We start from the raw sequence: 26036 nt of genomic DNA, 5'->3' as shown, positions 1-26036 counted from the left end.
CTCTGTGTCTGTCTGTCTCTGTGTCTGTCTGTCTCTGTGTCTGTCTGTCTCTGTGTCTGTCTGTCTCTGTGTCTGTCTGTCTCTGTGTCTGTCTGTCTCTGTGTCTGTCTGTCTCTGTGTCTGTCTGTCTCTGTGTCTGTCTGTCTCTGTGTCTGTCTGTCTCTGTGTCTGTCTGTCTCTGTGTCTGTCTGTCTCTGTGTCTGTCTGTCTCTGTGTCTGTCTGTCTCTGTGTCTGTCTGTCTCTGTGTCTGTCTGTCTCTGTGTCTGTCTGTCTCTGTGTCTGTCTGTCTCTGTGTCTGTCTGTCTCTGTGTCTGTCTCTGTGTCTGTCTCTGTCTCTGTGTCTGTCTCTGTCTCTCTGTCTCTCTGTCTCTCTGTCTCTCTGTCTCTCTGTCTCTCTGTCTCTCTGTGTCTGTCTCTCTCTGTGTCTGTCTCTCTCTGTGTCTGTCTCTCTCCCTCTCTCCACCCCTACCTCATATCTGCATACATATTTTACTTTCTCTCTGCTGAACTAAAAAAAAAAAATCAGATTTGCCTAGTGTAAAAATCATAACCTATTTCCAGTGAAACCATTGCACCTCAGTGGGTGAAGGCCCTCCAGCCATTAGGTAGTAATAATGAATGAAGAGAGAAGGGAATCTGTATGTAATACAGGCGGCTAATCAGACGCCGGAAGCCTAAACGTTCTACATCCCCCCCCCCTCCGCGGCACACCCAGCTTATCTTCTTTCGGTATGGCGGCTGGGGGATAGATCCCAATATTTAGTCCTAAGTCAGGCTTTCCGCTTTGGGATTTTGGCTGCCGGCTTTCCGGACACCGGTAAGTTAACTACGTCCCGAGAGAAGAGACAATCTGTACACACTGGGGTTGAATTGCATTCTCTGTTACTACGTTGAGCCAGTTAAACATCATGCTGGCAGTTACAGTTCAACACCGGCTTTTTGCTCAGGACTAGTAATGTATTGCAGGTGGTAGTCTCTGTGTGACTGACGCATACTACCTACATGTGTGATGTCACCTTCATGCTTCACTGGAAATAGCACCAATGTTATAATATCTGGACTCTGGCTTGGCTGCTTGTGCAGAGCAAGGACTGTAACCACTTCAGTTAGAAGGAGCTGCAGCGTGTACCCGTCTATTTACTGTATTGCTAGTGCAGTCACAGTTCAGCATTCTGCTTATCCAGCAATTACTGGCCTAATGAGATTTCTTTTCCTAAATCCCGTCCGGAGTTTGCACTCCCCTAATTTTGAGTGGTGCGTGTCAGTTGATTGACAGGTCTGTGTGTCTGTCCGCAGATATGTTGTTACAGGTGTCTGTACCATACTTTCCTGAGCTGTATCAAGTTCTTATTGCGGTTTAAAATCAAGCCGGTGCCACATCTTTCTGCGTGGACTCCAGACGTCACATGCAGTCTCTAGTTAGTGGTAGGAAGGGGGTTTTTTTTTTTTGGCTCAGCTTTTTCCAGTCAGTTGTTTGTGCTTTTGCTCTGGATAAACATACCAGGGAAAGATAATGGAACAGGCCCCATAGAATGAACTGAATGGACCAGGCTCCCTTTTCAGCCAAATATACAGAACCACTGTGTTACTGTATGCAATGCGATGGCCAAGCTTCCGGCTCTGGCTGGGATTCTTGGAAAGGGGATTTTGAAAGTGCACTTCTGAGCCGGCAGTGCTCCAACATCTTTCCTTTCATCAGCCGGAGCTAGGACTAGAATGTATTCGCATTGCTGCCCCCTGAATGCATTCTTCTGTGTGCCTGCATGATCAGGTGTCCAATTCATCTCCGCAGTTCCCCTGGATTTATGCTGTAGAATATCTTTACAGTGAGAGACCAGAAAATGTTTCCTACTAAAGTACAAGATGAAATGGCTAAAGCAGTGCATGTTTAATTGCATTTAATAGGACGTGAGATGTCGCTGCCACCTTAATTGGTGGAAGCGACCAATCTGGACATGGTATTATTTATCACACATTTCCCAATGGATTTATGGAGAAACATTGTCACACTGAGACTTGAGAGCAACAGAATGTATTCACATAGTTACCCTATGACTGATTTAGACGGTATGCAGTTGGGAAGCCGGCGGACCTAATCCCGGCAGCCAGCTTCCCGACTGTCATATCCTGGCAAGGGTCTACAGACAGGCGTCAATATGCCGACTCCTGTCATTAGACATACGCCGGGAGCCCAACGCCTGGCATCCCGATCGAAGGGACGCCAGGCGCAGATAGCCGTGGAGGGGGGAGGGTTAGGTTTAGGGTTAGGCACCCCCCCGGGAGTTTAGGATTAGGCTAGGGGAAGGGAGGGTTTGGGTTAGGCAACACCAGGGGGGGACTTAGGGTTAGGTGGGGGGGAGGTTAGGTTTAGGCACAGAGGGAGGATTAGGGTTAGGCACTTAGAAAGGGGATGAGGGTTAGGCACTGGGGGGGGAAGGTTAGGGTTAGGCACCCCTAAGGGAGGGTTAGGGGGTAGAAATAGGTTAGTTAGTGCTTACCTTAGGACGATCAGGATTTCCTCCTCTGCCGGGATGCCGCTGTCAGGATTCCAACCGCCGGGCATGGGTCCGGCGGTAAATTGTACCGATTCCATATAGACAAAGTGGCGTGTAGCAATATCCATACAACTATGAACTATCCTGCCATAGAGCCTCAGGTTGATTCAGTTATAGTCGATGTACGGTTGTAATGGAACACCGGCGCCCGCTCCCTTCATTGTCCCGATTCGCCCCTAAATTGCGCATTATAGTTTAATCATAGGGGTGTGTATTAAAGTACATAATGTAGCAGCTACCATTAGTATTTCTGATGTTCACACTGCATCGCACTTAAGCTCATAAACCCCTATGTGCATGGCGCTGACTTTATGACATTGAACTCGATAGGAAGAGGGAACGTTACTCTGGCTGGTCCCTCTGTGGGCCTCCTATTGCCTAATAAAGGTATGGCTGAGCATATGACTACATACTGGGAACTCTGCTTGGCGAATAGTTATTGCTTGGTGACTGATGGCTATAAAACAGGGTTTGTGATAAAGGACCATTAATGCAGAAACCTATTCAAAGAGCATAATATTTTATATTTTTGACCATAAAATGTTCTTACCAGACAACTTCTCAGCAAAGTGTTGCCAAATGTACCTTTAAAAAAAAAAATAATAATAATTCAGTTACCTATTGTGTATAATACAGAATAAAATGCAAATTATAATTGTCACACGGTGAAGCTAGCTGGGGAAACTGGGCAGTAATACCAGATAAACTGCTTTACAGAAAGAGTAGAGGATTCTGGGAAACATTTCCAACCATTTAAAGAAAAGGGATTTAAACACATTGAGGATAAATGCAGGCCTGCACATACAATAAATGGGACAACTAGACGGCTAAATTTAATATGCACTTTATTTTTCTCCCATCAATGTTTTTTTTTGTTTTTTTTCTGATGCTAGGAAAACAAATCTCGGGTTATACAGAGTGCACATTTTGTATATTTGTTCATCTAGGACCAGTGTTGATTATTTAAGTTTCCTTTTATAGATTTCATATCTGCCCATCAGCTCCAAAAGTTCCAGCAATAGAAGGGAGGACTCACAAATGAATGGAAATAACCTTTCCCATGTCCCGCCTCATTGATAAATGTGTTTTTCTTCTTTCAGCACATAATCAAATTTCACAGAGCTTCTAAAGCCAACAAGAAACCAGTGCAGTTACCTCGAGGAATGGTGAAGTCACTTCTGTATCAGATTCTAGATGGCATTCACTACCTGCATGCCAACTGGGTGTTGCATAGAGATTTGGTAAGTCAATCGCTGGGCAAACCTTTCTAAACTTTTTTTTTTTTTTTTTTTTTCTTTTTAAAGACGAAGAGCCACAATGTAAAGTAACAGTAATGAAATAGCAGAACACAGCTAAAGCCTGTATTGGGTCTTCACAAATTGCTTAAATGTATATGCCCATTACCACCGTTGCTGAGATTAGATCTAATTTTCTCCTCTTAATTTTTTACGTTTAGAAATTGTTCTAATACCTTAGGTTGGCTGGAGCCTGCCTCCTGTGTAGTGTGGTAGCATGCCTGCTGCATTTGTCGTCTGTTTCATTTATATACAAAGTCGACCAAAAATTAAAATGTGCCTCCATAATCTTTTCTGCAAGAAATTACTTGCTTATATACGCCTGTGATGATCTGGCTTGAATAGAAAGGTGTTAATTCACCGTGACACAATATTTGGATAAGATTGAGGTGAAGTACACATAGAAAAATGTAGTTGATCTTAAATTTAAGTCCATGACTTTAAAACCTACTGCATAATATTTATTTTTGGGATGGTCAAGTATGGAAAAATATATTCTTGTGCAAGCTTAGGCAAGCCTCTTTATTTTATCGTTCTTGGTCTGGAACCACTGTAAGCTGTGATGCTTTGAAAATGGAAAGAGACGCTTGGATATTTAAATTAGACTGAAAAACAAAAGGGATGTGATGCAGCCAAGGAACTGTAAGGATTTTGGTATTGCATGAATAGGGTTTAGAACTCTGCAAAAAATGATCAGAGGCCTTTTGAAATGTATTGGCCTAAAGTGCTCTTTTCTGCATTTGCAGTTCTGAGCCCTTTGAAAGTTAAAAATTGTGGTCTTTTCACACCCTCAATAAGTTGCTTTTGATGAGCTTTCAAAGTACAGTAACTGTGTTTCACATATTATTGCCTTTTCTACTGCATTTCAAACATGGCTCTGTATAGTTTTTAATTGTGATCATTTTAATACTCTGGCCACACTCTGGTCTAGTCCTGTGAATATTCTAATACTCTGATTGGCCACATGTTGGTCTAGCCCTGTGACTATTCTAATGCTCTGATTGGCCACATGTTGGTCTAGTCCTGTGACTATTCTAATGCTCTGATTGGCCACATGTTGGTCTAGCCCTGTGAACATAATGCTCCGGCCATGCGCTGGTCTAGTCCTTTGAACATTTCTAATGCCCTATTATTTCTTTCTCTAGCAGCTTCAAATTCACTTACCCTTTAAGGTGGCCACACACATGGCGATCTGCACACGATCAGCCGATGTGTACGATTTCCCTTGAAACTCTCCCCGGCAGCTCTGCACACGATCTGCATACGATCTCTCCTGCTGTCCGACTTTCACAGTGCATCGTGTCCTAGATTGTCAGATCTGCCCTACTGCACGGCAGATCTGAAGATGCGATGTGCGACCAGTGGGGATGCGCATCGCATCGTGATTGTCAGTGGGGACTCACGATGTAGTCAGGATTTGACCATATTTTACACGATCTGTCGATCCAATGTGTCGGAATCGGCCTGATCGGGTAAAATATTGCTGTGTGTGTGGCCAACTTTAGAAGTGACTGGGGAGGGGTTAGCAAAATGAATAGCCTGCACCCTTGAAATGTATCTCTTCGCTATGATCACAGGCATGCTACTGACCCTCCCTGTAATGTATGGAAGTTAAGGAAATATATTGAGTCTATAGATGCGAGTAGGACTTTAGTTACAGGACAGAAGGCAGGTACATGAGGAAACATTATTTCTAATGCCCATAACGTTCTAATCAACCTGTGCAATATCACCATGATTAAAAAAAGTAATGAAAAGCTGTCTCCGCCAGGAACCAGTGTGTCTGGAGTCGCGGCATAGTTGGCGTGCCTTACATTTATCCCCATTGTCATAAGTGTATTGTTGAATGGAGAGTAACAGGCAAACTAAATTCTTCTGTGTACGATTCATAGCTATGGGAATACAGCCCTATGTACTGCTCCCAAAGGAAACCTGTACCTTAAAAAAAATTAAAAATTCAGCTGAAAAGACAGAAGTTAACCACTTGCATGCCAGATCTAGTTTACACCACGGTCCGCTACATGGCCGCCACCAATCACATGATTGTATACTAGTCTGTTATTTTTGCTCTGCAGTGTGCTGCTAATGAATTATACAACACTAAATACAGATCTCGCCCCAGACCCCTATGGGGCTGCAAGCGAAGAATGTGCGAGTCCATAGGTACGGTAAGTGTGGCATACAGCCACGCTTACTCACGGCCGCAAGTAACTAGCACCTAAATGGATCGAGCCCATAGTCTGATCTTTGTGTATTTGCAGATTAACTCCTGTGACCGTTTAGCGACTAATTTTCCTTGCCGTGTGTTTGCTTGGATGTTACATATCTATTTTTGGCAGTAGGATTCTATAGCCATACTTCGTAGTCATCTGTCTGTTACTAGTAGCTTCATCATAGAACGTTAAGGAACAAATAACATTGTGCTGATGTTCTTCCATGTGTCCCAGTTAGAAGCACACAATCAATGACTCCCCACTGTCACTTGATTATAGCCACACAGACTGATCTACCCGTGTGCCTTGCATCGCTGCAGGAACATCGGGGCCTGTGGTGCCGTCCTGTTGCCTTAATCAGCTTCTCTGTTTAAGTTTAGGCACCCTTTGCGTATTAATTCCAGACCACCCACATGGACACACTTCTGACCTTTTGAGTTCCATAAAGATGTTGCACAAAATACATGTACTTTAATTTTATCTGTTGTCTTGAACATTTTTTTTATTTAATAGAAGTGTATTTAAAATACAGACCTTCTGTCTGTGGAAATGTTCTGTGTATGGAAATGATATTTCTAAATACACACTAAGTGCCGGGTTTACTTGCCACGTAAACAAAGGGTAGCCAGACAGGGCTTGCCGTGTGCATGTAATTATGTAGCTGAGCTGTACAGGCTGATCAACAACCTATTTTTATGCATTGGGAGCCTGCAACTGTAAAAGGATTATGAGGGCACTGACTTCATCTCAAATGGTGAGAATTAATGAGGATTTTGCTAGGCCAAGGCAAGGTGTATGTTATCTGAGGCCATCGTGAGCCATACTCTAAATTTAGATTGGAAACTCTGTGGCGGTCTCAGTAATGTAGGGCATACTGATGTCTACTGTTGTGTTTTTTTGTTTGTTTTTTTTGCTCTGATGTTATATAATTTTTTTATTTTATTAAAGTTTCCTGTTTTATCATGTGGTGTTTTTTTATTTTATTTTAAGCCGCCTTTCTTTAATGTGGTGTAGAAAATAAAATTCACCCCTACCCCGTTTAATGGTAAAATAGAACAGAAATTCAGTGGATGCCACTAAGTCAGGTTTTTCATGGTGATTTTAACCTTCTTGCTGCCGAGCCTATTTTGCCACTTCTTGGGCTGGTGACATGCCATCATCAAGATCTGTACTTATGAATGCCATACCCACACAATAATATTTTTTTTCTTCTCTCTGCCTTCCAAGGAGAAATAAGCAAACTTCTTTCAGAAGATTCTTCAATCTGAAATTGAAGAAAGTGAACTAAAAGCAAATGTCTGCATTTTTTTTTTTATTTTTTTTTTTTATTTTGTAACCACCATCAAAAAAATACCTTGAGGTTCTTGCTTCACTATTAATCCACATCTCCAAAACTGCAGAAAAGCCCAGATTATACACACAGGTTTTCATAAGCTGCATTAGAGAATGATGATACATTTTTTTTCTTTAACTCATTTGAATGAAATACATAAAACGTGTAAATATGGTAGCTCAACAAGGCATAACATTTTGAAAAACTGACAACCTACCACATTAAATATGGAGACCCCTGTGTTTGATGCCAGGATGTAGGAGAACTGGGCATTAGAACCTCCCCATCAATTAATTTTCGAACGCTTTCTACAGCGTAGGGTGTTATTGTCGATCAGTAATAAATAACATGAGGGTATACTGTTTGAAAGAAGTGACTCTCTTTGGAACGAGGATGCCCCCAAGTGCGTAGATGGCAGGATGGGGAAAATTGTACATGTTAAGTTCCCTTCCCATTTGCTCAATAAACAGGTTGAGTCTCCCATATCCAAAATGCTTGGGACCAGTTTTTTGAATATCGGAATATTCAGTATTTTGGAATATTAGCATACTATAATGAGATCTTGGGAATAGGACCCAAATCTAAACACAGAATGCATTTATGTTTCATATACACATTATACACAGTCTGCAGGTAATTTTATACAATATTTTTAATAATTTTGTGGCTCAAACAGTTTGTGTACATACATAAAATGAATTTAATATTCATATACACAGAGCCTGAAGGTAATTTTCTACAATATTTTTAATAGTTTTGCGCCTTAAACAAAGTTTGTGTACATTGAACCATTAAAAATCAAAGGTTTAATTATCTCAGTCATACTAAAAAAAAAATTTGTATTTCGGATTATTTGGATATGGGAGACTCAACCTGTACTAGTATTTCCGCAGTGCTAGTTGATTACCAGGCAATAACCAATAAAGGGGCCACAAAATTTTAAAGAAGGGACTCTCCTCTTTCAAATGAGCATTCTGTTGAGTTTATTAAAGTCCAGATAGGACAACGATTCTCCTATACCTGGACTTCATAATGATTTCTTTAGTGCAGGGATGTCTTCTGGTGATTACACATGAATCACCAGGAACGAACTTCTGAGAGTCCCATGATTTGCAAGAGGAGACTCCCCTCTTTTAGAAGGGGTCCGTTATGAGATTGTAGATACTTGTATGGTGTAGATAGAGCACTTTAAATGCACCCACCCCTAATTCCTGTCTTTTTAAAAGTTCTCCATGTGTGCTGGAAGGGGCAAAGCTTATTGATGCTCATTAGACCACTTCTTGTGTATGGGGCAGGGTTTCGACACTTCACTGTGAAAAGAACTTTGGAATTCAGAGACAGGCATACTCATTCATTGATGGGATGTTTACATTCTAAAGCGAGGTTAGGAAAGCTAACCTCTTTTGACTGGAGAAGCGACGCCTAAAACTTTACCTAATTTAATATGTTTAAGTATGTTAATACAAATGTTTGTTAGGTGGTTTCTTTTATCAGGAACGGGATGAAGCATACAGTCGTGGCCAAAAATATTGGCACCCTTCCTTTTTTTTTTCTTCACACAAAATACCCAATTATGACTATTCTTTTGACTCCTCAATTCTAATAATTCTGCAGTTATTGTTAGAGAACCCTCGTCTTTTATTCAGAATTCAATACTCCACATCCTATTGAATCAGAAAATTATGGGAAATAGCATTGACAAGTTTGATACCTAATAATAATTGGTAGCAAAGCCTTTGGTCATAACAGTAGTCAGTCGCTTCCTATAGCTATAGATGAGCTTCATGCACCTCTCTACTGGCAGGTTGGCTCAACTGCTCCAGTTCTCCCAGATTTGAAGGACGTCTTCCCCCAAATGCTGTTTAAGACCCCTCTACGGGTTTTCTATGGGATTTACATGGACTCATTGCTGGCCAGTTCAGAACTGCCGAGATTTATTTATTTATTACCAGTTATTTATATAGCGCACACACATTCCGCAGCGCTTTACAGAGAATATTTGGCCATTCACATCAGTCCCTGCCCCAGTGGAGCTTACAATCTATGTTCACTATCACATGCTCACACACATACACACTAGGGTTCTATTCTTGCACCATTCCTGGGTGCATTCTGAAGTGTCTGCAGTCATTATCCTGCTGGGAGACCTGTAACCTAAGACTTGCCCATCTTTCTGACACAGGGTTCAACACTCTGATCCTAAACTGACATGTGCATCATGCCATGCACACGTTCAGGGCACCCAGTGCCAAATGCAATACAGCAACCCCAGAACACCAGCGTAGGGAAGCTTAATTTTATTTCTTTAAACAAAAATAAGGGTCAAATGCTTTACCAAAAAACTCCAGTTTGGTCTCTTCTGTTCACAGGACCTTCTCCCAGAAGGTCATTAGCTTATTCAGGTCTTTTTTTTTATGTCTTTGGCAAACTACAGTCAGACTCGTGTCTCAGCGGCGTGGCCCTCATACCATCTAACCCCCTTTCATTGAGTTGCCAATGGATAGCGCATGATGTTTTTTTTTACGACCATATTGAGGGAGGTTAGGTGTACAGTGCCGTGGGTCTTATACTTCCTGATAACATTACATGCAATGGAAATGGGAGCATCAAGGTCTCTGCAGATTGATTTGTAGCCTCAAGAATGTCCATGCTTGGCAACAATAATATTCTGTCTGAGATCCAAAGACTACTCTCTGGCTTGCTTTCTTTTTTTTTTTCTTCTTCTTGTGGTATTTCACACAGTGATGCAATACAGTAGAGATTTTTTTCTCTATTTAAACTCATTGGGTTGTATGTAATAGTCTGTGGGATGCAGGCAGGGCCACAATTCAGGTGAGTTATTCTGTGCTTTTAAACCGGAAGTAATTTAAAAGTCAAAACAAGGTTAGTTTTGGTGTTTTTTTTTTTTTTTTGCAGAGGCGTTGAACAATTACGTTAAGGACTGTTAATTCTTCTGATATTTGTTTTACTCTCCCTGCAAACCAAACTAATCCATATTTGGATGCCAAAATGTTTAAGTTTGACAATTTTCTGTAAAGAATGGTGCATTATTAGAAAAACCTGCAAAGGTGCCGATGTTTTTACCCACGACTAAGAATCTGGAATAGGGGAAGCATGACTAAGGTTTTCTTCTTTTTTTTTCTATCAGAATAGAAAATGTTAGTTCAGGTGATGGTGCCCTTGAAGTGATTGTTTAGATTGTATTCTTGGGAGTCCCACCACAATCTGCCTTGTCCAGCAATCCTGGTAACGACAGAGTTTCCTTCTGCATGTAGATGTGTGCTCAAGGCAATTAAACCTCCTCTACTCGTACAGTGGGGATTTCTTACATAATAGTGTCTGGTCTGCCGTCTGGAACTTGCTTGGATAGCGTCTTGGATTCCTGTGGTACGGTAATTTGTAGCAGAATTCTTAGAAATCTAGATTGTTTGGTGTGATGAGACCTCCAGAGCACCAGCTGTAGCATATTCGGAGAAGTAGTGGGGGCATTGCAATCCCTTTGTATTTTGTATGAAGATGAAAGCGATGCCAAGTGTTATAGCTTTCACAATGACCTGTGACTCGTATTTTGATGCAATTTTCCATTAATTTTTTTCCCATTTCTGTGTTTTTCTTTTCTGATTATGCTCCAGACTGTTGTCTCTCTTGGTATAAATTGGAGCTATTTTCATTGCCGTGGAGAATGGTGTAGAAATACTGCAGTCTGAATCAGGCCTAGAGTAAGGAATGACAGGTGTATGTGTAATATTCTTTATTGACGAGGGCAATACTGAGCTTTCTCTTTCATCCACTAGGGGACACTGGAGGTGCTTACGCTGGGGTATAGAGGCGTGGATAACTGGAGCCGGCACTTTAAATAATTTAAAAGTGTGAAGCTCCTCCCCCTCTATGCACCATCAGCCCTCAGTTTAGAAAATGTGCCTACTAGGAGCTGGTCACATTATGCTGTGCTCCAGCAATACATTTATTTTATTTAATTTTATTTTAAGCATCTTTTACACATCCTACAGGTACCCTTCGCCACCTATCTAAAAGGTGGGGTCCGGGTACCTGGCGCCCTAGTGTTTTAGCAAACACCAGGAAGGAGTGCACAGGGCTCATTACAAGAGCTCCTGACAGCTCCTTACCGCCACAGCTAAGTCTTCACACAAGAACAAGAAGATTCTGCTGATGCATCCCAGGAGTGTGAATTATTTCATGAAGAACCAAAGAGCTCGGCGGTTTTTCCGTTCTCACAGCAACTTCAACAGCAGCTCTCAGTGGCCTGGAAGCAGCCGGATAAACGGTTCCAAATTTCACGCCGGTTTCCTTCTAGCTACCCTTTTCCATCAACCATGATGGAGAAGTGGGAAACGCTCCCTCCAGTAGATGCGTCCGTCTCCCGTCTTTCTAAAAAAAACAGCACTCCCAGTACCGGGAGCTACAGTACTAAAAGATCCTTCGGATCGTAAATTGGAGACAACGCTAAGATCTATTTATACTGCAGCGGGTGCTCAACTTAGGCCCACCCTTGTTACTGCTTGGGTTAACAAAGCGGTGGTTTGCTGGGCTGACCAGTTGATTACAGGTTTGGACTCGGGTACTTCTAGAGCAGAGTTACGCTTACTAGCTGAACACATCCGCGAGTCTGCAGTTTTCCTGGGAGAAGCGTCAAAAGATATCAGTCAGATTAGTGCTTGGATATCTGCTTCTGCTATTTCGGGCCACAGAGCCCTCTGGTTGCGCGCCTGGCATGCGGATGCAGAATCCAAGCGTGCGGTGGAGGGTTTACCATTCAATGGCGACATGCTGTTTGGCCCGGAATTAGACAAATGGATATCCCAGGCCACGGGGGGTAAGTGTCTTCCTTCCTCCCGTCAACTGCATCGGCTTCCATACGATCTTACACTGGACCTTCCTTTCATTCCTTTTGTGCGCCACATTCCTTTCGTGGTAGAGCCAGAGGTGCTCCCTCCCAAGCAAGAGCCGGCAGAGGTAGAGGTCGCCCACACTCAGGTGCACGTAGACAGGAGCCTAAGCCAGCTGAAAAACAGGTGGCATGACGGTGTTCCGTCCCACCTGGGACTACCTACAGTGGGAGGCCGCCTGCAAAGATTTCAACAGGTTTGGAACCAGACATCTCCAGAGCCGTGGATCTGCAGACTAATTTCCCTGGGGTACCGAATAGAGTTCGAGGTCCCCCCTCCACCTCGGTTCTTCAGTACAAGTCTTCCAATACCTGCAGACAAGGCCGGCGTTCTACAGGAGGCTATCCAGTCTTTAGTAGTATCATCTGTGCTAGTCCCAGTTCTAGAACATCAATGAGGTATGGGGTTTTACTCAAACCTGTTTGTAGTACCCAAACCGCATGGATCGGTCAGGCCCATCTTGAACCTCAAGTCATTGAACCTGTATCTGAAGATGTATCGGTTCAAAATGGAGTCTCTGCAGTCCGTTATTGCGAGCTTGGAACCGGGAGAGTTCCTATTATCCATGGATATCAAGGATGCTTATCTCCACATTCCCATTTGGGAACCACACCAAGCCTTTCTGCGTTTCACCATATTGAAGGGTTATCCTCGGCTCCCCGCATCTTCACCAAACTCATGTCAGTCATGATTGCTCTCCTTCGGTCATCGGGAGTGAACATAATCCCTTATTTGGACGACATGCTACTCAAGGCGCAGTCGGTATCTCTTCTTACAAGCCATGCCTTACTGACATATCAGACTCTAATCCAACACGGTTGGATAATAAACTTCAAGAAATCAAATCTCAATCCATCCCAGAAGCTCCTGTTTCTGGGCATGATCTTAGATACGGCATCACAGAGGATCTTCCTTCCAGTAGACAAGGCCCGGGATATCCGGTTGTTAGTTCAGCTGGTCCTTAGACCAAAGAGGGTGTCCCTCCTTCTTTGTCTGCGTCTCCTGGGGAAGATGGTAGCAGCCTTCGAGGCAATACAGTTCGGGCGGTTCCACTCCAGGGTGTTTCAGCTGGACCTACTAACACAGGGGTCAGGGTCTCATCTGCTCCTACATCGCCAGACAATCTTCTTGCGGGCCGGAGATTGGGAGTGTGGGACTGGATCATCGTAACAACGGATGCCAGCCTTCGAGGATGGGGTGCTGTAGTCCTTGATTATCATTTACAGGGTCGATGGTCCCCTCTAGAACAAAAGTGGCCATAAATGTGTTGGAACTCAGAGCGATCTACAATGCTCTGATAGAAGCAACAGAGTTTCTAAGAACTGGCCCGGTAAGAGTTCAGTCCGACAACGCGACGGCCGTCGCGTACATCAACCGCCAAGGAGGGACTCGGAGTCGCATGGCCATGCGAGAAGTAACTCAGATTCTCAGGTGGGCCGAGAGCCAGTCAGTAATCCTGTCGGCGGTATTCATCCCGGGTGTGGACAACTGGGAGGCAGATTACCTAAGTCGACAGGATATCCACCCCGGGGAATGGATGCTTCATCCAGACGTGTTCAACGCGCTGATACGTCGATGGGGATGTCCTCAGGTGGACCTCATGGCGTCACGATTGAATCGCAGGTCCCGGTATACGTGTCAAGACCTCGAGATCCGCAGGCAGTGGCAGTAGATGCTCTGACAGTTCCATGGATCTACGACTTGGTTTACCTCTTTCCTCCGATTCCACTTCTTCCTCGACTGCTAAAAAGGATAAAACACGAGTCGGCCTCTGTCATTCTCGTGGCTCCGAACTGGCCTCGGAGGAGTTGGTTCGCGGACCTTCGGTCCCTATTGTCAGACGATCCGTGGCCCCTTCCTCTGCTCCCGGATCTGCTACAGCAAGGTCCTTTAGTACACCACAACCTAGCGCAACTGTGTTTAACGGGGTGGCACTTGAAACCGATATCTTAAGACGCAGAGGAATCCCAGACTCTGTCATTCCCACCATGCTACGCGCCAGGAAACCAGTTTCTGCTGCGCATTATCACCGCATCTGGCGTTCTTATATCTCGTGGTGTTCCAGTCGGGATCTTCCATCTAGGACTTTTCGGTTGTCCAGGTTTCTGCTTTTTCTTCAGACTGGTCTGGATTCTGGCCTTCGTCTTGGAACTTTAAAGGTGCAGGTTTCTGCCCTTTCCTTTTTCTTTCAACGGAAATTGGCCCTCATTCTTGAGGTTCAGACATTTCTTCAGGGGGTCTTGCTGGTGCAGCCTCCTTTTGTACCTCCGATTTGCTCCTTGGGACTTGAACTTAGTGCTTTTGTTTCTTCAGTCGTGTTTGAACCTTTGGAAGAGGTTGATATCAAGTACTTGTCTTGGAAGACGGTCCTTCTCTTGGCTCTAGCTTCGGCTCGTAGAGTTTCGGAATTTGGTGCTCTGTCCTATAAGCCACCTTACCTTGTATTTCATACTGATAGGGCGGAACTCCGCACGGTAGCCGCCTTCCTTCCGAAGGTAGTGTCGGCTTTTCATATTAATCAGCCTATTGTGGTACCGTCTTTGGTGGAGGACTCTGGTGGTTCTTCTACCTTGGATGTGGTTAGAGCTCTCCGCATCTATGTTGACAGGACTGCTTCCCTCCGTAAGTCTGAGTCACTTTTTGTCCTCTATGATGCGGTTCGGAAGGGTTGGCCAGCGTCTAAGCAGACTTTGGCACGTTGGATCCGACTGACTATTCATCAGGCTTATGTTGGTGCCGAACGCTGGCCTCCTTCGTCCATTTTGGCTCATTCCACACGTTCTGTGGGTGCGTCCTGGGCGGCCGGTAGGGTAGCCTCCACGTCACAGTTGTGCCATGCGGCCACTTGGACTTCTGTGCACACGTTTGTCAAGTTTTACAAATTTGATACATTCGCGGTTTCGGCATCCTGTTTTGGCCGTCTTGTTCTGGAGGCCCCGCAAAGCGCTCCCGCCCGTGGGGAAAACTTTGGGACGTCCCCAGCGTAAGCACCTCCAGTGTCCCCTAGTGGATGAAAGAGAAAATGGGATTTTGGTATCTACTGGTAAATCCTTTTCTCTGATTCCACAGGGGACACTGGACGCCCACCTCTGCGCTCTTGGCCTGCCTGTTCGATTTATTCCATATGTTGTATGTTTTGATTATTGTGTGTTCTCTCCCTTTTTACTCCGCTTGTTCTCCATCTCCTCTCGGTCTTCATTTTCTAAACTGAGGGCTGATGGAGCATAGAGGGGGAGGAGCTTCACACTTCTAAATTATTTAAAGTGCCGGCTCCAGTTATCCACGCCTCTATACCCCAGCGTAAGCACCTCCAGTGTCCCCTGTGGAATCAGAGAAAACGATTTACCGGTAGGTACCAAAATCCCATTTTCTACTCCGATGAAATCGGGACAGTTAGGGGGTACTGTACATTCTAACAAAGCAGTAGTGGAAAGTCAAGTTGTCTAGATATTAATTTTAGGCTTTATGTATGAAAATACTATTTGGGAGTTTGTCTTTTGGCATCTGTGATTTTTCTCATTGGCTACAGATGCATCACAACAGCCAGCTCCTATAATCTAATGATTAAACGTATGAGTCAGGCAGCTCTGGGACACTTACAGAAAGTTGAATGGCTTTTTCTTTTTTTTATGCTTTAATTTCCTGAAACCAGTTTTCTGCTAACATCCGATTTCATGCAGTCCTACAAACCTACGCGCTCCCCGCGTGTTCTGAACATATCGCCCTGTATGTACTACCGCACACCCCTATTTCCCATAATGTGTGTGACAGAGCATCTAATACAAACAGCTGCTGTCAGGTTTTACCATATCTCTGCATTGCGGTTGGCTTGGCAATTGCGTGGTAGCACATTGTGCCAACTGTTACAGTGCAGAAAGTCAGACTGACATGAGGACAGAAGGAATGGTTCTAATCCTGTGAAAAGGATTTGTACACTCATTGTATATAGTAATTAAAAACTTACATCTACATGTTCTACCAACTGCTTGTAGAATCTGTTACTAGCTTTGCTGACTTGGCTTCTAAAACTCTTTCTGTTTGCCTTTTATTTGGTATTTTCAATCCCTAAATTACTTAAAGGAGTAAACATATAAAAATAAAGCTACAGGAATTACATTATTTCTTCTTCAGGGTCCATAGGGATCCACAGGGATACCATGGGGATAATGTGGTTGGAGAGATCCAGACACCAAACGGTTAAAGCTTTCGGCTCCCAGGATGCCTCTGGTCCCCCCCATATATAGCCTAGCCACAGGCCTTCAGTTGTTCGCTGGTGCGGCAAGATTAAGACGCACCTTTGTAACGGGACTGCTCAGGCAGTCCTAAGCTTTTATTTTATGTTTTATTTTATTTTTATGTTTTTGGGTTGGCAGTACTAGGCGTCTGAACTGAGACGCATATACTGCGACTTCATCTACCTCCGCTGGGCCGCAACATCAGTAACAGGGCTGGTGATTCCGGCAGGTCTCGACTGAGCGTGCTAGCAGCGATGCTGGGACCCGGACTGCAACTGGGCGCACGGAGAGGTCAGGTATGGCAAATCCCCGCTTACGAGGAATCACGCTCAGCAGTCCTTACTTCTGGAGACTCATCGGAAGCCGCTGCAGTCAGGACCCAGGAGCGTCCTCACTAGACCACCGGGGCCTTATCTGATGCCGGGGATCAGCAGCAGAGGCAAATCATCTGCTTTCGTCAGGCCAGCGTACCCAGCTGGTTGATGCAGCTTAGGGGAGGTAGGCACTTCCCCGGCAGCTCCTCCCACGACCCAGGCACAGTCCCTACAAAGGGTTTTGCGCGTCTGGGTTGCTCCGCCTACCCTCCACGTGTATATGAGACGCTCACGGTCCACTATCAGTGCGCTGCTGTAGCTGTTGGTCTCATGAGGGTTTGGGTCAGTCTCCCTGTACACCTCTCCCTTGGTTAAGGTATATGGTGCTCTATCTCCTACCATTCCTGGTGTTTGTGTAGTTGATTTTAGAGTCGATTGTAATTATTACATATGCAATGATACTGCCTTTTATTTCTGTCTGTCAATTATAGCTATCACTGTTTTTTTTTCTCCATCCCTGTGGGGTGTAGGTTTTCTTTGGGTACTTCACATTCCCTAAGTATTTTGAAGGCCGTTGCATAACGTTGCATTTATTGCTTTTTATGTTGAACATGTCAAAAGATAAAGGTAAACAGGAGGGGGGGTAGTGAGGCTCCTGTGTTTTGTTTTATGTACATCCTGTATGGCCTGTTTGTCCCCTCAGGACGTAAAGGATGATTTGTGTGTTGTCTGTTATAAAGAGCCACCTCACCAGTCCAGTTTACCTGTCACTGGACAAGAGCCATCTTGGGTATCCTCTTTGTAGCAGGTTGTGAAGCAGTTTGTGGATCGTATGGCTGCTCCCACACTGCCTCCTTGGATGGGGTGTCCACAGCATGCTATGTTTGCACATCCTATACATCCTTCCGGGAAGGATGTTTATGGCCATACTAGTCAGAGTATGGCACCATCATGTTGAAAGCAGACCGGTAGCTACTAAGGCGCCTAAGCGCAAATTATCTGTTTATCAGGCTGCTCATCATATGCATTTAGATGCATCACCAGAGGAATCAGATGATGCACAGGGCTCCTCTCCAGGGTCTAGTTCGTGGGAGGAGGACCATCCGCCCACAGTGGATGTTCCTTCCTTGGTGAGGGCGGTTAAATCAATATTCATGATGATGAACCAGCTCCTAGTAAGAAGGCTCCAGTGTTTTAAACACCACCGGAAGGTGGCCAAAACGGAGTTTCCTATATCTGAACAGCTCACTGAGCTTATGGAAGATGCATGGGGTAACCCTGACAAACAGTTTTATGTGAATAAAAGAGTAACCTAGTACATACAGAAGCTGGGAAAGGATACAACTAAAGGTGCCCACACACATACAGACGTGCACACGATCAGCCGATGTGTTCGATTTGTGTACGGTTTCCCTTGAAACTCTCCCCGGCAGCTCTCCCCGCGATCTCCACACAATTTGGTGTCCAATCTTCAAATGATCTCTCCTGCATGCAAACTTTTCACTGTGTATTGTATCCTAGATTGTCAGATCTGCCCTACAGCCCGGCAGATCTGACTATACGATGTGCGGCCAGCGGGGACACGCACCGCATCGTGATCGTGAGTGGGGACTCACAATTTCCTCACAATTTTGGCATATTTTACACGATCTGTCCTTCCAATGCGTCGGAATCTGCCAGATCGGGTAAAATATCGCTGTGTGTGTGGTCACCATAAGTGGGAGGTACCCCCTACTGTGGATGCTCATGTAACGCATTTAATCAGAAATGCTACATTGCCTATTCCGTCAGCATCTTCTCTGAAGGATTCCACAGATAGAAAACTTGAAGCTGTGTCTCACTGTTTCAGGCGCGCCAAGAGGGGCTGTTAAAGCGCTACAGCAGGAAAGATGAGTGAGGACTCATCTGTACATTAGGATTTGGCATTTAATGTAACCCTATTCGGGAGCTCTGGTTGGGTATTAGCTCCTGGCGGTCGGCATGCCGCTGGTCAGAATCCCGATACCCATAAGGAAATAAGGTAAGACTAAAATTGCCCACACACATACCGACTTGCTCCCAATCAGCTGATGTACACGATTTCCCGTGAATTCTCCCCAGGCAGTCGTGGTGACGATTTGGAGTTAAAAATGTCCAATCTGATTTAAGATCTATCTTGCAGCCAATGCATTGTATCCCAGATTGGCTAATCTGCCCTACAGCACGGCAGATCTGAAGATGCGATGTACGACGAGCGAGGACGCACATCGGCATCGTGATCAAGTGTAGAAACTCACGATTTGGCCATTTTTTACATGATCTGCCGGCACGATTCGTCTAAATCTGCCAAATTGGATGAAAAGTCGGTATGTGTGTGGGCACCTTAACCCTAACTAGCCCCCCCCCCCAACCCCCCAATGCCTAAACCTAACCTCCCCCTCGCCGCACTCTAAACCTAACATTCCCCCTAGTGTCTAACCCTAACCTCCCCCTAACGCCCGATACTTAACTCTGGCGGTTGGGATTCTGCTGCCGGGATCCCGACACTGTTGGGATTTTGGCACCGGTATTTTGCCCGTCTGCATCCCACACGGCGGGATGCTGACTACATCCCCAGGAGCTCATACCTGTCCAGCTGTATGCATATAACATCATCATAACTTTCTACTATTATTATTAAACTATTCAAGGATGATTAAAAGGAATCCCTGCATCCATTGCTGCTAACATTTCTCTTTTTGAGGTTATTTTGATCGCTCTAAATTAATGCACATACTCCGAGTCCTCAAAAGATCCAGCTGACCCCCTCCTTATTTTTAAATTTTTTTTTCTTCCCCATTTGAAGTATCCACTCACTTTGTCCCTATCTAAAAGGTGCAAGGGTTAGTGCTATAAAATATTTGCATCGTTGTGCCTGTACTATTTGCTTTTTAATAGCATTTTAGTTAGTTTTATATAAATACTTGTCAGCTCGTACTGTGTAAGATGAGCTTTTTCCATTTTAGGCTGGAAACACAGTGCAGAAAACATGCCTATAAATACTCATTGCTTCCTCTCCTGCTGTTATCCCCCATGCTTTCTCATTGAGTTTCTTAACTGCAGTCTGACTGCATAGGAATGGATAAAGACTAATCTGGTACAGTGTTTGTTTGTTTTTAGGAACTAGTGAAATGACCCGGTCATTGCAACTATAATGTTATTACAGAATAAATGACCCTATTATAATGCTCTCGTGGTATTGGTTCTCCCAATGTAGAAATGGAGCACGGGGTCCAAGAGGATGAACGCTGTGGGCACTGACATGATCGTCCTCTACCCAGATCTGAACCTTTTACTACCAGCATGCAATCTCCTTTCTGTAGCTTCTATGCATTACCGGCCTTCCCAGAACCTCAGGGAAGCACAGTACAGATGTGTACACACCACATGAAAGTCCAGCCTCTTACCACTTTAGGACCCTTTTAATAAAGTGAATGTTTCTACTTCAGGGTCCATAGGGTATCCACAGGATACCTTGGGGTATAGGTGTGACGTCAATCGCAGGGCACCAAAGAGTTAAGCTTTCAGCCTCCCAGGATGCACTAGGTCCCCCTCCTATACCCCGCCCCCGAGCCAAGGCACCTCAGTTTAGTTTGGTACCCGGCCGGAGTCGGGTGCACCTGTTGGAGTGGGGGCTAGAAGAGCCCCTGAAGCTTTTCTTCATGCAGCTGTGGCTGCACATCTGGATGAACAGCATGGACAGTCAGTCCTGACGTCCATGCTGTCTTCCCTATACCCCGCCGGTACCAGAACGCCGGTACTGATCCGGGGATGCTGGTGGGCATCTGGGGTCACAGCTAGCGGTGACCCCCAGATGTTCCGGACCATGGCCGGATTTAAGGGGGACAGAGGTAAGCAGCGGGGTCCCGCGGTGGGTCCCCGCTGATCACATGGTCCTAAGTCCCCAGGCAGGGGGCTCCCTGGGGACTGGCTGCAGCGTGGAGCCAGGCGACCAACCTGCGCTTCCACTACCCCCTGGGACAGCGGACCGCAGCAGAGCGGTAGCGCTGCGGCGTCCCAGGGGTTAAATGCATGCCAGGGGAGCGCGCCTTCCCTGTCTCACAGCCGGCGCCTCCCCCGCTGCACACAGCCCTCTCTGCACTGTGCTGACTGGCCCTGTGTCAGCGCTCCTCCCCCAGGCCAGCCTTCTCTCTGCTCCTCGGCGGCCATCTTTTCAGAAGCATGGTGAACACTGCTGGAAGCCTGCATTGGAAGCATCGTGGTCTGGGTCCCCCCGCATACCTCTCCTCCGCTGTGATCAGGTCTGTGTATGCAGCGCTGTGTCCTACCAGGCCCTGTGTCTGTGTAGTTGAGTGATCAGCGCTGTTAGTGCAGGAATTGATTTTCTTTGCATTGTATGTGACTGTGCTAGCGCTGCTGCCTGTAACTTTTCAGCTTTATTACTGTCCCTGTTCTTTCTGCTAAGCCCTTGCGGTGCGGTGCTGCAGGGTGGCTCTCGCCTATTTAATATATAATTGGTGAGAGGGGTCACATACGTGGTGCCATCATGTCTGAAAGTGATTTTCCCCTCCGGCTACAGTACCGTTAGCGGAGGGGGAGGGTAGCGCGGAGGGCCTTTGCCGGCAGTGTTTGTCCATGGCGCGGCCTCTTACGGGTTACAGCACCGGTACAGGAGCCGCCCTGGGCTTGTTTCGCTCAGGCGCTAACAGCTTTAGTGGGCCAGTTAGCTCCGCAGCCCGCGTTTACTCCGATGGGTTTGGCCCAGCAGTCTGTGGTGTCGTCACCCATGCAGGGTTTCCCACGACAATTGGTGGTACCCCACAGTCTCCCTATTTCCCCGTTCCCGGTTTCTCAGGAGCCAGCGTGGGTTAACTCCCTGACGAGTTCTGTACAGCACTTGTCGGATGTGTTGCAAGGGGAGTCTGTGATGCGGCCTCATAAACGGCTGGTGGCGTCTCTATCCGCTCCTTGTGAGGATGACCAAGGGACGTCTGATGATGGGGAGATTCTGGATCCTTACGATCAGGAACCTCTCCATACTAAGGACGCTGATGCTAAGTCCAAAGTATATATTCCTGGACTTATTCGGGCGGTCCGCACAGCCTTGGTGATTGAGGACGAAGTTCCCCCAGCGGCTAAGTCTAAGTATGCCTTTTTCAAAGACGTGAAGGGCGATGCCACAGTCTTTCCTCTTTCGGGTCAGTTAGTGGATCATTTAGAGGAGGCGTGGAAACAGCCTGGCAAAAGATACCAGCCGCAGCGACACCTGGCGGTGGCTTATCCGTTCGCGGATAATTATTTTGCTAAGTGGGAATCCCCTCCACAGGTGGATTCTCACGTGACCCGTCTTGTCCGTAGTGCCACATTGCCGATGCCATCCATGTCCTCCCTTAAGGATGCTACGGACCGCAAGGTGGAAATCTGCCTGAAGTCCGCTTATTCCCTTGCGGGGGGGGGGGGGGCAGCACGGCCGGCTATGGCCATTTGCTGGGTTGCCAGAGCGATGGAGCGCTGGGCGGATTCATTAGAGACTTCTTTTGATTCCGACTGTCCGGCCGAACAGGCGGAGTTGATTGGCAATCTCCGTGATTCGGCCACCTACATCAACGAGGCGGCTCTAGACATTAGTACTCTGGTGTCTAGAATTTCTTCAGCAGCGGTAGCTGCTCGTCGCACCTTGTGGCTGCGATCCTGGAAGGCGGACGCAGATTCCAAAAAGGGTCTGGAGGCGTTGCCGTTTACCGGAGAAGTTCTCTTCGGTCCGGATCTGGATAAGATTGTGGCCACGCTGGCGGCAGCCAAATCGGCTTGTCTCCCGTCGGCCGCTGCTCCTTCTGGTTCTGGACCATCGTCCTTTCGGTCATCTAGGGCCCAGGGCAGGCCCAAACCACAGTCGTTTCCTCGTCAGGCTGGCCCTAGGAAATCGGTCAAGCCCCGGAAGCAGGCATGGAGTACCAGACGTCCGGCCCCCAAGCCAGATGACAAGCCTGCGGCCTGACGGTCCGGGACTCCCTTTGGGGGATCCCAGGGTGGGAGGCCGCCTGCTGCAGTTCGCCCAGTGTTGGTCGGTCACTACGACAGACACTTGGATTCTGGAGGTGGTCTCCCACGGGTACGCCCTCTCCTTCCGGCACAGACCCCCGGCTCGATTCTTCACCACGGGTCTACCATCGGACCGGAACAAGGCTACAGAGCTGCGGAAGGTATTGCACACTATGCTCCAGGCTGGAGTTATAGTGCCTGTTCCATTCTCCCAGAAGGGCCAGGGTTTATATTCAAATCTTTTTTTGGTACAGAAACCCAATGGGTCGTATCGTCCGATTCTCAACCTCAAAGCACTCAACAGGTCTTTGCGGGTACCGAAGTTTCGGATGGAGACCCTACGGTCCATCATTCTGGCGCTGGAACCTGGGGACTACATGGTGTCATTGGACATACAGGACGCTTACCTGCATGTCCCTATTCTTTTGCGCCATCAACAGTTCCTCAGGTTTGCAATCCGCAGCGACCACTTCCAGTTTCGGGCGTTACCCTTTGGCCTGGCGACAGCACCACGTGTTTTCACCAAGGTGATGGCGGTCATGGCGGCTTCTCTGCGGCTGCAGGGAGTCCGCATGCTGCCGTACTTGGACGACCTGTTATTGGTGGCGGGATCTCCAGAGCTCCTGTTACGCCACTTGGACCTGACCATTGCCCTGCTGCAACGGCACGGCTGGCTAATCAACTGGCAGAAGTCCACTCTAATCCCGTCTCGGAGGATTCTACATCTTGGAGCCTTATTGGACTCGGGACAGCAAAAGATCTTCGTGACGGAGGAAAAGATCTCTGCTTTGCAGTCAAGGGTGCGCAGTTGTCTGCACAGCCGCCGCGTGTCTCTACACTCGGCGATGAGGTTACTGGGCTCCATGGTGTCGGTGTTCGACATGGTGGAATATGCCCAGTTTCACTCCAGACCTCTGCAGCACCTGATCCTGTCAAAGTGGAACGGGCTGCCTCAGTCTCTGAAGTCCCAGATGATTGTGTTCACCCCGGAGGTTCGCCTGTCCCTTGCTTGGTGGTTACAGACGACCCACCTCAGCGAGGGACGTCCGTTCTGGGTTCCAAATTGGGTCTTGTTGACAACGGACGCCAGTCTTCGGGGCTGGGGAGCAGTTTCGGGTCCACATCTGTTCCAGGGCAGGTGGACGCCGACAGAAGCGGAGCTTCCAATCAATATCTTGGAACTCCGTGCGGTCTTCAATGCTCTCCAGCAGGCACATCGGTTTCTCCAGGGTCACCCGGTACAGGTCCAGTCGGACAACGCTACCACCGTGGCCTACATAAACAGGCAAGGAGGAACCCGAAGCCGGGCGGCTCTCGTAGAGGTGTCTCGGATCCTGGTTTGGGCGGGGCGCAATCTTCCGGCCATATCAGCGGTCTTCATCCCGGGAGTGCTCAATTGGGAGGCGGACTTTCTAAGTCGCCAGGACGTTCATCCGGGGGAATGGTCCCTGCACCCGGACGTTTTTCAACTACTGGTGGACAGATGGGGTCTTCCAGAGATCGACCTCATGGCGTCCCGGCACAACAACAAGTTGCCGGTGTACGGGTCTCGCACAAGAGACGAAGGGGCGTCTCTGGTGGAAGCTCTGTCCGTCCGGTGGACGTTCCGGTTCGCATACCTGTTCCCTCCGATCTCCCTTCTTCCACGGGAAATCCGGAAATTCAAACAGGAAGGAGGGACGCTCCTGTTGATAGCTCCCGCGTGGCCCAGACGGCACTGGTTCTCAGACCTTCAGGGTCTGTCCGTGGACAGTCCTCTGCGGTTGCCGCTACGACCGGACCTCCTGTCTCAGGGTCCTTGTCGTCACCCGGACCTGACTCGGCTGTCTTTGACGGCGTGGCTGTTGAGACGGCCATGCTGAGGTCCCGGGGGTTTTCCAGCTCTGTGGTGCGTACCATGTTGCGAGCTCGGAAACCGTCTTCCGCGAGGATATACCATCGTGTGTGGCATACGTTCTTCCAGTGGTGTCTACCGAGAGGTTATGCACCGCGGGAGTTTCGTCTGTCTCGGATTCTCGCCTTCCTGCAAGCGGGACTAGATCATGGGCTTCGCCTTGCTTCTTTGAAGGTACAGGTTTCGGCCCTATCTGTCTGGTTTCACCGTAGGATTGCTACAATCCCGGATGTGCGCACCTTTATGCAAGGTGTTGTCCGCATTCAGCCGCCCTTTGTTCCACCTGTGGCGCCTTGGGATTTGGCTGTGGTCCTGAGGGCTCTCCAAGGACCGCCGTTTGAACCACTGGGATCAGTGGATCTTAAATGGCTAACAGCTAAGACTGTTTTCCTTCTGGCTATTGCTTTGGCCAGACGTGTTTCTGAGTTAGGGGCTCTTTCTTGTAGACACCCTTTCTTGGTTTTTCATGGGAACAGGGCAGTACTCCGCACTCGGCCCGAGTTTCTTCCCAAAGTTGTTTCCCAGTTTCATGTTAACGAGGAAATCGTTGTTCCGGCCTTTAACTCACCGGGTCTTTCCGTGGGTGAGGCCTCTTTGGATGTTGTGCGGGCCTTAAGGACTTATGTTGACCGCACTTCTTCGTTTAGGAAGTCGGATGCTTTGTTTGTCCTCTATGGCTTCCGTAAAAAGGGTTGGCCTGCTTCAAAGCAAACTTTGGCAGCCTGGATCCGTATGGCTATTTCTGAAGCTTATCTTCATGAAGGCCTACCGGTTCCTCCTTCTCTGAAGGCTCATTCCACTAGGTCTGTGGGTCCTTCGTGGGCAGCTCGACGTGGTGCCTCTGCAGTCCAGATCTGCAAGGCTGCTACGTGGTCCTCTGTCCATACCTTCGTGAGGTATTACAGGTTTGACACCTTCGCCTCTCAGGATGCTTCCTTCGGGCGGCGGATTCTCCTTTCTGCACAGGAGCGTCCCCACCCTTAAAGGATACTGCTTTGGGACATCCCCAAGGTATCCTGTGGATACCCTATGGACCCTGAAGTAGAAAATATGAGATATGGTAAGAACTTACCCTTGTTATCTCTATTTCTACGAAGTCCATAGGGTTCCACAGGACTCCCGCCCTGTCACACCTGTGCTGCAGATGGGCTTTGCTCTGGTCACCGGTTTTCCATCTCCCTCTGGTGAGAATGTGATTCTTGTATGTGTCCAGATCTTTGTTCTCTCTTCCTTCTCCTCCTCCGGCCTATGGCTTGGTAACTAACTGA

The 26036-nt window shown here is 47.1% G+C and overlaps 1 protein-coding gene across 1 annotated transcript in view; it reads left to right on the top strand.

Annotated features, from left to right (window-relative positions):
• The window catches only part of CDK8 (cyclin dependent kinase 8), a 102912-nt gene that overhangs the window by 54425 nt on the left and 22451 nt on the right, over positions 1–26036 (top strand). Inside the window, exon 4 of the mRNA XM_088460282.1 lies at positions 3657–3797. Coding sequence (XP_088316408.1) covers positions 3657–3797 — 141 coding nt within the window. The remainder of the gene's footprint in view (positions 1–3656; positions 3798–26036) is intronic.

Source organism: Taudactylus pleione, unplaced genomic scaffold, assembly GCF_031769625.1.
Source record: "Taudactylus pleione unplaced genomic scaffold, aTauple2 ptg000043l, whole genome shotgun sequence".
NCBI lineage: Eukaryota > Metazoa > Chordata > Amphibia > Anura > Myobatrachidae > Taudactylus > Taudactylus pleione.
This window is presented reverse-complemented; position numbering and strand designations above follow the sequence as displayed.